Here is a 12,142-nt window from a genome sequence, read left to right as displayed (position 1 = left end):
AGTATATCATCATAAACACAGCCGTTTTTGTCTTACGTGAACGTAAACAGATGAGAAAGAAAACACACATGTACAGTATTTTTAGATCTGCGTGCGTTCGGTGTTAAAGAGACAGCAGCCTAATAAACGCGCTGCCTGTCATTAATGTTAATCAAAGAACAAAAGAAATCATTCCCTGATCTTGACTGAATATATTTATTAACTTAAATTGATGAATCTATATTTTATTTATGAAAAGAAAACTATGCAGTGTTTTTAAACTTTTAATTACAGTTTCTGTACCTGAAATTTTGTTCAGTTGTATTTATTTATGATATTGCTAATTGATTTGTTTGTTCCCATCTTATTACTGACTGTTTACTTGTCTTTAACACTTTAATATTTGAAATTTATATTAATCTAGTTGTTTTTGCTGTGGTATTTTTTTTTAAAGCATAGGCAAAATTCCTCTTGCAGTGTTCTGTAGGCTGCTGATTTTTGCTCGTGTTATTCAGCTGCAACAGAATGCTTTGTAAAAAGACAGAATAAATGTTTGACATCTAAATGTTTGACTTAATTTTTTTTTATATTGGATTTTTTATCTTATTGGAATTGAAACTAGGAATTGATAAGAATCGGAATCGATAAGCAGAATCGGAATCAGAATCGATAAAATTCAAACGATACCCAACCCTAAATGGCAGTGAAGCAACATAACTGACATCTGTTGGTCACATTACAATGATAACATCACAAATGTATTATGTCCGGATTACATTCATGCTATATAGAACATACTTCTTATTCAAAAGGAATACCTAATCAGAGTATGCGATTTCATGTACAGCCCAGGAGTGGGATATATAGAAATTGTCATGCTCAATATAGAGGCTTTCAATTAAAAAAGTTTGTGTTTTTTATTAATTTATCTACTCTATAACTATAACGTGCGTCCTTATTAACTGGACCAGCCTGCAAAATAGATTTTTAGTGTGATGTGAGCTAAAGATGCATTTATGAGACAAGCTAGATACAAGTAATTTAAATATAGTTTAGACCAGGGCTGTCCAAACTCGGTCCTGGAGGGCCGGTGTCCTGCAGAGTTTAGCTCCAACCCTAATTAAACACACCTGAACCAGCTAATCAAGCTCTTACTAGGCATAGAAACTTCCAGTCAGGTGTGTTGAGGCAAGTTGGAGCTAAACTCTGCAGGACACGGGCCCTCCAGGACCGAGTTTGGACAGCCCTGGTTTAGACAGACATTTTTGGAGATTTCCAAAATAGAGGCTATTATAAAATAGTTTGGAGACTATTCCAAAATAGCCAATAAGCAACCATACAGAACACCCTAGCATGCTATGTACAAATCTAGTTATTCTCATTGTTTCTCAGAGGATTCTCATTGGTCAACCAAACGAGAAAAGGCTGAAACAGAAGCATTGATAAGAAAGGTCACCCATCCCTCACTAACTTCTGTACAGACACACCAATGTTCTCTAATCAGTACAGAAGTGGCCATGCTGTGTTTTAAATTAAATGTGTTATTAAGTGTGTGCATCATCAATCATCTGGCTGAAAACAGAACAAGCTGTTCCAGAAAACAAGTGACTGGCTTCACAAACGCCATGGCAAGGGTTAAGAGGTCAGGATGGTGTAACAGTGGAGAAACCCAGTTCTCTGACTCAACTGAACCAAACTGAACTCTCTGTAGGACACTCTCATAATCTCCCAAAAACACACACACATACACACTCTTTCATGAACAAATTTCTACTCTTCTAACAGGATGAGGTTGGACTTGATGTAATACACTGATGTCAACAGAGTAGCTCAGTAGCTGTATTGTAACTGTAGCAACATAGTGGTGAGGATGACTTCGTGTTTCTGCGGTCTAATCATCGGTGCCAGCTTTTATACCCCTCTAGTACCTCTCCTTCACCGTGCAACCCTCTACATTGCGAGTAAATCACTCGCATATGCGACTAAATCTTACTCTGGGCGACTAAATGATGTCTAATATTAGCCAATTGCTAATAAATTCTCAGATTTTACTCGCCAGTGTGTGAGTTGGAGGACAAGTATAAGTGTAGCACAGATATATTTTCACTCACAGAACACTCAGACTGAGCGCTTCAGAGTTTCACTCACCGCCAAGCGATCTGTGCTGTTTTTCAGTTCATCTGAATGGATGTGCAACGCACCTGTATTTAACGTACCGTAAACCTGTATGTAAACTCTAATGTGAAGCGGAAACAGAATCGGCCCCTTTCTTGGCTTCTATTTGGGTATTAGTCTATGCTAACTAACAGAACGCAGGCACCTTGCACCTGGTTTCACTCTCCTGTAGGGCCTGGTTTGTATGTGCTCTTTGTTCAGATAGGGCTATGGAACACTCCTGGAAGTCACCGCTGCCTAGCAGCCGGTATCTCTTGGGAGCGTTCACACAACCTCAGTGCTGTTTGGAGCCAGTAAAAATCAGGTTCTCTTGACAGATTGTGTTTGTGTACAAATGCTTTCTTACTCAGTCACACCTACAGTGGATCAGTGTGAGTTTGGGAGTGGATCTTTTAAGGTGTTGTTGCAAGATATACAAAGAGTCACATTGGTTAATTAACTGTTTAAAAAATGAGTCATCAATGCTGTCATGATGGTCAGGCGTATTACACTGTTGTTAGAGACATGTCAGGGCATGTGCTGTACCTGGCTTGGTGGGCTTGGGATTATTAAGCCCCTACATTGTGTTAAAGGGTTAGTTCACCCGAAAATGATAATTTTGTCATCAGTTACTCGTCCTCATGTCATTCCACAACCTGAGAGATTTGTCACTCCATTGAAAGTCTAAACATCTGAAACCTTCTTGCTTCAAAAAGTTCATAAAAAGATTGTAAAAGAAATCCACATGAATCGAATCCATATCTGTATGAATCACACATCAAGAAAGAGTGTTTGAGCCTCTGTTTACCATATTCAGTATGCTCCATGTATGTGTACTGATCGATGTTTATATATAAAAGCTGTAATTAAATGTTCATCATATAAAGCCATCGTATCTCTTAAGAAATCTTGGATTAAACCACTCAGTTAATACATCATGGCCGAAGTATAATTTGGGCTCAAGGCAAGCATCACTATTACTTATTCTTGGAGATTTAGACAATGCCCTGTGATGTTTCAGCTGATGATTAGTTCATTAAAGCATATTATGCATGACACAGAGATATTTTGCATACTCACTCCAGCATGAAAGATGTCAGCTCAAAAGGTTAAGCCACACCTCCATATCTGACCCTCCTGGATCCACCTATCACATGTACTGCCTGTGCCTGTACTTTATTGCACATAGCCTAGCCTATAGCACATAAAGCACTGTAGGATGTGTGCTGTTTTTTGCACCATAATCTTGCTGCCAACAAGCATGCCATAACATGTCTTAGATTTATGACTTGGACTGTAATCAAAGAGTCACATTCCTGTCATACCAGTGTACATTGTTCTCACCGTGTTCTCACAGTTGCACATACTGATACTCACTAATGCATGTGTGCATTAGGCTTGGTTCTGCTGTCAGATCATACTGTTAGCATTCCTGCAGGGGTTACTCATGTACCTGTTAATGCATGATGCAAATTCCACTGCTGTCTACCTGCTTTGACTGTAGCACGCCCTCTCTGTTCGCCATTCATGATGAGGTCAGCGTGGTTCATGTTTAAACTACCTAAGGTTGACAAAGGCGTGCTTGAGGAAGTGCATGAGAGAAATTATATTTACTCAAGTCACTGTACATCGACACACGGTAGTTTACGTTTATTCATGATTGTTCTTATAGGATTGTAAAGGTTCTGTAGGATGTACAATATAGCGTGTTGGATTCGTTTAGTCTTTTAAAGGTCCCATATTGTGCACCTTTCTGGAGTTTTATTTGAGGTTTTGATGTCCTTAAGAATATATATTTGCGGTATAAGTACCAAAAACCATCTCAATATATTTTTACAGCTCCTTTCTCAGGAGCTCTGCTGAGAACAGGTCGATTTTGGTCTGTCTAATTAATATAACCTTTTCGACATGTTTCCGTGTTGTTGTTGCTCAGAAAAAGCATGGACGCGATGTTGTCTGGGGGTTTGGCAAAAGGAGAGTGGGACGGTGGGCGGTGCTCGGGGTGGTGACTGAAGGCTGTGTAGTTCTGACGTCAACTTTTTACGGAAGTCACAACGGTTCGTGAAAAATAGCTAGAAATTTAAGCAGGCTGTGTGAATTTTACTGTGGACTGACTGTTTTGAAACTTATATGGTAGTTAAATAGCCCCAAGACCTCAGTAATTGTGAAAAAAGCCAGGAAATTTCAGTTTTGACAATATGGGACCTTTAAGTGGAATTTTGCTCTATTTGAGCATGACTGTCATATTGCTGTTGCTCATACTTTGATTAGGGGTTTGACTATTAAACTTTTTTTCACCGTTTATATTACAGATATGAATCAAACATCAAATTGTGTGGTTTGTATGCTGTTATTTTTCTAAGCAATCAGACCAGAATTTAAAAAAATACTTTATTGACAGAGGAGTGAGACCCAAGGACCAGCTGCATAAACTTAGCCTTTATGTTAAGACTGTGTCTTAAGTACGAGTTTGACCAACTAGCAGTTAGCCAATAAGTAATCAGTCTTATTTTTGGAATGAACTTAGATTAATCTATGCTTTTATGTACCCGAATTTAAAAAAAAATTATGAATGGTCTTAAAGAAAAAATTAGATGACTAACTTGTAAGACCAGTCTAAACATTTTTATGCAACTGGCCCCAGACTCTAGAGACAATGTGGGATCTTTTGATTTAGGTCAGTAAGCAACCACACTGAAAACCTTAGCAACCACTAAGCAAAGGCCTAGCAACCATACTGAACAGCCTTTGCTTTTTTTTTTTTAAAACAGAATTGTAAATATCTAGTTGTTAGTTATATTATTAATAATAATCAAGCAATATAATCATAATTATTATTGTAGTAATTGTAATTATTATTATTATTATTATTATTATCAATGTTGTTGCTGCTGCTGTTTATCATAGATTTGTGCATATATAAGGCGTTTTTGTGAGTGGTTTTGGGTATCTGTGTCAGCTGCAAGTGAAAGTGAGTTGAGGTCTTGACTTGTGATGTCATGTGCCGCGTCACTGTTTGTGATAACCCCTCTGCTCTGGAACTGCAGGTCTGTTATCAGCCTCCGCCACTCCCATTACCCCTCCCTCACACTTACGAAATCAATTCCTATGAATTTCATCTTGTTCCTATGTAAATCACTCTGCTTTTTTATTTCATTGCACACATCTATGCGACATCTCCTTGACTACACCTGTCACATATCACAACACACACTCCACCTGTTTGACTGTCTCTTACTTCCTTCTCCTCATCCAACTCTTTCAGCCTCTTTGTCAGTTAAAACAAAGTGCCTGTCTTTACATTCGACAGCTCCACCCCAGATTATATAACCAAGGCTTGTGGGATGCAGCCGTTTTCCATAGGTCAGTTGTATTTAAATTGTCCATTGTTCTTCCATCTCCTACCTGCTCCCAATTTGTATTATTGCACATACAATTTTAGTGCATTGATGATGTAAATATATTTGTAATATTTCAGCATGCACAATCCTTCTCAGTTTCTATGAAACAAGAGTTTAGTTGAGTTGCTATCATAGATTATGATGAGCATTAATATGCAGAAATATGGTCACAAAGCAATAGAGCTGTGGTCTAGTGGTTAACAAATATTCTCAGATTTACTGAACTGCTATGCATATGAAACTTCTATGCAGAGTTTGAGTCAAGCTTGAGCCTGAGTTATACCCTAATCCCTTTTCCTCTTCTCACCATCATTTCTTTTGCACTCATGATGGCTTTTAATTAGCAATAGCTGATAATTGGTTAATACATTTAATCTGCTTGGCCATACACCAAAGTTTGTTCTGAAAGCTGTTTTTAAGTGTTATAATATATTGTTTATATATATTTTCACATTTTAATTTGTATAGTAGTATCACATAGACTAAAAATATATCAGTATTATACCAGCCATCAGCCACCTGCCCCTCTTTATTCTCAAAAAAAAAAAAAGCCAAGTTGGTCAAATAAACTTCTTCCTGCTACATGCTGTGACATCTCCTCCAGTTTTGTTTCATTGTAAAGAGAAAGACTGATAAATGACTGATAAGTGTTGTGACAGTGCATGTTTTGAACGCATTGGATGGTTTCATCTAGTCCTCCACATTCTTCCCATATTTTCAAGCTTGTGTAGATAACTAGGGCAAAGGGAAAGACTGGAGATGACATCAGTCTTTTTGAGTGAAAAAACAGGGGTGGGCATCTGAGGTGTGTGTGTGTGTGTGTGTGTTTTGTAATCAGCTATTTGCACTGAATATTTTCAACTTGATCACTGCATTGCTCTAATACCTCTGACAAAAATGCAATGCCATTGAAACAAATTGTATTGACTCTGAATCCGAAGATCCAACTGAGAAAACGTTGAGGAAAAAAAAAATTTCTGTCAGAAACAGAAATTGTCAGGGTGATATGAATGCATACATGCTTATGAGACATATACATATACAGAATCCTGAGAAATGAGGTTAGTGAAGTCTTTGATACAGGCATGGTAAATATCGCCCCCTGGTGGTCATCGTATGAACACATTATTGCGCACACAAACTTGTCACAGGAAGGGCGGGATTATTGGAAGGCCTGGGGGGGAGGGGCACTGAAGGAGTTCAATGGTTGGCTGAAATGAGCTTGTCAGGTATTGGATGGTTGAGCATGGTAATATGTTCCTCCTCTATGAATAGCTTGTGACAATATTTGTTACAGTGCTTGAATGTTACCTTCGCTGTATTACTGATGGGTCTGTGGTAATAAATTTTGTGTATATATATGTGTGTGTGTGTGTGTGTGGTTCTTAGTTTTAGTTTTTAGTTATTTTAGCCTAAATGAGAAATGTTGCTGTGGCAAAAATGTGATATTTTATTAATTTACTTTTTGTATATATTTTATTTCAAGTGATTAATTTAAGTGTTTGTTCTAGTAAATAAATCTTTTGTATATGTGTACATGTTTTCATAAGATTTACTGGTTTATGAGTCTGCTCTTATAGAAATAAATCTTATTCTATGCTGGGGTTTTTTTGTTTTGTTTTTTTGTGCAGGAACGCTTCGCAGAGATCTTTGGAAAAGATGCAGCGGCAGAGAGCAGAAAATCACAAGAAAACTTCAAGAAGTGGTTGCTGGTGGGAATGACCTTGCTCACGGGTGTCGTGGTCGGGTCACTCATTGCACAAAAACGCCTGTGAGGATCAGGATGACTGAAGATCCAAACACACCCACTGCTTCGTTTAGACCTCCTGCTAACATGAAGGAACTTCAGAAATACATTTGTTTTGGATTTATTTGTTTCCCTTTTATTGCCAAGAAGTTTCATGTTTACATCCCACGTCCCACCGTGTTCTGCTGACTGAGTGGAGCGCATCTGTGATGTAATGTCACATGATCCAGACTGCATGAGGGTGCTTTGCTTTTAGCTGACTAGGATCAAGCTAAGCCACGTCTCCTTAAACCCTGTTTAACGAAATGAGAAAAATGACTAAAAAAAGTTTAAGAAAAATGCTTGACCAAACCTTCAATCTTTGTGTCTGTAATTATAATTTTTTTGTTGTTATAATTATTTTCAGTCTTTTTAAGTATCCTTATTATTCTCTCATTTTCAAAGAGACTGGCAAAACTGACAAGGATACAAACATTTGATCTTTAAATCTAGTTTAAGCTCATTTGTGATTCTTGAGTTAATGACCCATTGAGAGAGAAGGAGTTGAATCCGAACTGAATCAGAAGTATTCAGTCATTAAATCAGCACTGACATTTTTGAGGAACGTTGTTGCTGTCTAGAGTGCCAGATATCAGCTCGAGAACAGAGAGGCACCTTTTGGGCCCGGCACTACATTTGAGTGCCTGCTTCCTCTGTGATCTCTCTACCATTAGAGGACAGTGTGGAGAACAGGTGAAACATGTCTCTCTCTCTCTCTCTCTCTGTGTGTGTGTGTGGTTTTTTTCCCCCCCAATTATTGTTCTGTTCTTTTTCACATGCAAATTTGATGAGCATTAAATGTGTGTGTGACTACCTGCATGGACAGGTTTGGAATACTCTGGATCATCTAAATTGTCTAAAGGACCAACAGTTATGAGAAATTGTTTTGTTGTGAAAGAAAGTTCTGTATGTTCATTGCAGTTCATTGATGTTTGATTTATTAAACCTAACTTCAGCTTCAGATGAAACTCTTTATACCTTTGAGATTGTTGTAATTAGAGCTAGAGGAGACACAGATACACAAGGAGTAAGCAGGTCACTCCTGTTGTATGTGTGACTACCTTTCACTGTGTACACAGAAAATGTAACACATTAAGCGGAAAGTAATTAGATTAAACCATATTGCCACAAGAGCACTCAAGTGTCTTGTATGGTCTTGGGAACGAGGATTCAACTAGAATACTGGTCTAGCAGTTGTGACAAGCTAATAATTTAGTTTTTGTTTCATTAGGAATTTGAGGTATGCAATGTCACTTGCATTGGTTTTGTTAGTAAGCAGAAGACTTGCAGCACACTAAACTTTACAGAGCCAAGCTAAAATGCTAATCTCACTTTTCGGTCCCTTAGCATTCACATTTCCAAGTTTAAACGTTACTTCAACACAGATATTGGAGCATTCATGGATTTGTTGAGTTGACCCTTACCGTGTAATGGTCCACGATGTTTTGAATCCTGGCTGACAGACATATATTGGGTCAGATAACATCATGGTGCTGCCGCGGAAAAACAAAAACCTTAGTGTTTAACAACTCATTTTTTGTAACATTGAAACTTAGGCTTCGTAGTTTTTTTTGTTTGTTTGTTTTTTCCTCAAATTCTAATTCATCGTGTTTTCAAAAGCAGAATAGCTGGTATAAATCTCTCCATCTTCTCCGTCTCCTCACAGCTCCTGATTCCCGCCAAATCTCATTTTAAATGCTTTTGCTGACAGAGCGGTTAAGAGCGAGTGTCAAGTCCGCGCGCGCACCTGCTGCTTTACGCTTGGCTCATGTCAAACTCGTTAAAGCACCCGGAGATGTGGAGAAATTATCTTCAGGCTTCAAACCATTATTAATTCAAATCGGACGTCAAGTTGAATATTCCTCGCCTTTTCCGAGTAGTAATGATTGACGTGCGGGTTGATTCAAACAGAAGCGATGAAAGCAATGGTGGTACAGGTGTGTGTTTCAAGCCTTCAACCCCGGTTGGAGATCTCGTGGGGAAGCTGACATCTTTTGGTGTGTCAAACATACCAATCCTAAGCGTAACGTCCTTTGAGGCCTAACCTAGAAAAGAGACGTCTATAGCGTTCTGCGGATCGTAAAGCAAGTCTGGAATAAAGATTTATAGTCTACTCCCTTATACACTTTCGGAAGAACTATTACATGCAATTCCCAGTGTTGTGTCTTAAAGTCAACATCAAAATCGTACCCCATTTACTAGAAAGTTTTATTGTCAGTCTGTATTAATCCAAACAGGGAAAATCGTCTTTTAATCTTCAATTTTGTATGTATAATGACGTGCTTCTCTTTCTTTTTCCTTAATACCGCCTTACTGAAATATTGCCAATAGTTTACATAATGATTTAATGCTGTTAATATAATAAAAACATACGGCAATAACAGTAAATTTGAATGTTGTTACAATGCGGATTGGTATACGCGTTACTCTCACTGTCACAATTCCAAGTTTCATTCAGAAGTAGGCCTACGTCACATTGCGTAAGTAAAATGGGTTGCAAATTCAGTTTTATGTTGACTAAGTTTGAAAGGAAGAAATGTGACATTTAATCCAACAGGCCCCTTTTAAACTTCTAAGTTGGGAGTGAAGTGTTTAACAGCGATGTACAAATTATAGTTGGTGAGTCTCGGCAGATTCAAATTGCCAACATTTAAGCTGACAATACACAGGGCAACTTTTTTTTTTAGTAATGTTGCTTGGGCACTTTCCCATTGAGAATGGGTAACAAATTTCTATCTGGACACTCTAGATCTGTCGTGGGCCCTGTGTCTAACCTGGTTGCCCATTGACGGCAACATTGCCCCGTGTATCATCAGCCTTACACTTTTTGCTGCTCTGTAGACACTGATTTCACAGAATACATTCCGTGTTACGAAATTTGCTGCTTGCATGCTTTGTCTGTCTGTCATGTTGCAGAGTTTGCGTGTGTGTGTGTGTGTGTGTGTGTGTGTGGTTGATAGTATGCTTAAGAGTGAAATGTACCAGCATTGGCACGGCACTATGTAAACTAGTTAACTTAAATGACAATTAGACTAGCTCATCATAGCTTAGTGAAAATATTTAAAGCATTTGATGATTTGAAAATATTATTTATGATATTTGGTGTAAACGCATATTGTTCCTTCCTATGGCCTTAAACTCCATTATAATTTCTTTTGAAGTGTATTTGTTACTTATTGTGTTTGTATTTAGACAAATTAACCTAAATGAGAACAAAAAGAAAACTATTTTTTTAAGGTTTTGGGTTTATTTAAACAGCTTTACCCCTGAATTAATTGTTTTGTGTCTTAGGATTTTTTTTGTAAATGTCTGATATCATTTAAATTAAATAAAAACCCATTTGAATTCACAAGACATCTACTCTTGTGGTTATTATGTCCGTTTCTTTTGTTGAACAAATACAAAGATACACAAGATGTTATTTCTTTCAAGTTTTACTTCTGTCAGTCAAGAGGAAACACTTGTGATTCTTTCAGTGTTGTGGACATTTTCTTGCTTGCACAAATTTTATGAGGCTGCCCATTGGATAATATTCAAATGTTCACATAAAGGACGGCATAGTAATGCATGAAGACTGACAAAGGAGAAAGCCAGATAAGTAGCAAGGCTTCGATGTGTTGCTCACAGCTGCATTTCCTTTCATCTATTTCCACTGGCCCTTCTCATAGTCCCATTTGGCTGAGAACCCCTCCACAGGGTTCACCCGCATGTCCAGCATCCTCTTCACCTGCATAGCCTGCCATTCGTCATCAAGGGTAGGAGGATGAGGGGGATACACTGAGAGAGCACAAAAGATTCACTGTAATTTACTGTAACTCAGACGACATAAATCATTGAATTAAAAACCAAAAGATGATCCCTTACCATAATACCTTTGCCAGAGAACAACCAGGCCAGTGAACCCAATGAAGAAAAAGATGCCGCCCAACACCGTCTTCCACTCACCAGTTGGTTTCTTCATCTCAGCGTATGTCTCATTAAACATAATCCTGTACACTGCCATTGAGGATCACAGTGGATAAAGATTGCAACATTTTAGTTTTTCCCCATGATTTTGTCTTGTTTTTTGCCCTGTCGGATAAAATTGTCTATAAAAACCCCATCAAATGGCCAGTTGTTGGGACGGAACATATCAGGGCTTGTTCTTTTTATTTTATTATTTTTAAGTTAGCCAGATAGGCTTTATTTTATATCTAATACCATAAACCATGGTACATGTAGCCATGTCACGTACCATGATTTACCAGTACTTGTTAATGCTACTGAGAGGCAGGTGGTTTGAAAGGGAGTGCCTTAATTTAGAGAGCACTTAACTGGACATTAATTTGGACACATCTTTTAGTGCAATATGAGACGTCAATATTTTTGGTCCATTTTCTCATAAGAGAGTGTAGATTTTAAATGTGAATATCTGCTTAAAGTAAATTTGTCAACTTTTAGCACTAGAATATCAAAGCCACAAAACTCTTTAATTTGACTACTCATTGAATATAAACATATTTGGACTCTATATGTTGAGTATAAATAAGTCTGAATAAAATACATAGGAGCAGTACTAACAGGCAAGTTTCTCCTCTTTGGAGAGGCTGTTCCAGGGGCCTTTCTCCTTCTGCTTCAGGCTCTTGTCTGCCGCACTGAGGGTGTCTTTGTATGGTTTATCAGGCAGAGGAGTGTCCAGTCGGTCCCAGTACAGGGGTACAGACATATCTGCCTGTTCTGTCACCCCACCTGTGAGAACCGGAGGAAATGATCAATTGATTAATGAGAGAAAAATACAAACATGCAGTAAAAAAAAAAACATGCAGGAAAACAAGGTTACAAT

At 38.0% G+C, this 12,142-nt stretch overlaps 2 protein-coding genes across 4 annotated transcripts in view; one reads left to right on the top strand and one right to left on the bottom strand.

Annotated features, from left to right (window-relative positions):
• Positions 1-8,281, top strand: part of LOC107741328 (bcl-2-like protein 1) — a 25,186-nt gene extending 16,905 nt beyond the window's left edge. For both annotated transcript variants that reach the window (XM_016554035.1, XM_016554036.1), the window contains exon 3: positions 7,166-8,281. In XM_016554035.1, coding sequence (XP_016409521.1) covers positions 7,166-7,309 — 144 coding nt within the window. In that variant the 3' untranslated portion in view covers positions 7,310-8,281. The remainder of the gene's footprint in view (positions 1-7,165) is intronic.
• Positions 8,282-10,733: 2,452 nt separating this feature from the next.
• LOC107741330 (cytochrome c oxidase subunit 4 isoform 2, mitochondrial-like) overlaps positions 10,734-12,142 on the bottom strand; it is a 4,140-nt gene continuing 2,731 nt past the window's right edge. For both annotated transcript variants that reach the window (XM_016554037.1, XM_016554038.1), the window contains exons 3-5: positions 11,881-12,048; positions 11,185-11,316; positions 10,734-11,097 (exon numbers count right to left, since the gene is read on the bottom strand). In XM_016554037.1, the coding sequence (XP_016409523.1) occupies positions 10,964-11,097; positions 11,185-11,316; positions 11,881-12,048 (434 nt within the window). In that variant the 3' untranslated portion in view covers positions 10,734-10,963. The remainder of the gene's footprint in view (positions 11,098-11,184; positions 11,317-11,880; positions 12,049-12,142) is intronic.

Source organism: Sinocyclocheilus rhinocerous, unplaced genomic scaffold (genome assembly GCF_001515625.1).
Source record: "Sinocyclocheilus rhinocerous isolate Xijiao unplaced genomic scaffold, SAMN03320098_v1.1 scaffold1758, whole genome shotgun sequence".
Lineage (NCBI taxonomy): Eukaryota > Metazoa > Chordata > Actinopteri > Cypriniformes > Cyprinidae > Sinocyclocheilus > Sinocyclocheilus rhinocerous.
This window is presented reverse-complemented; position numbering and strand designations above follow the sequence as displayed.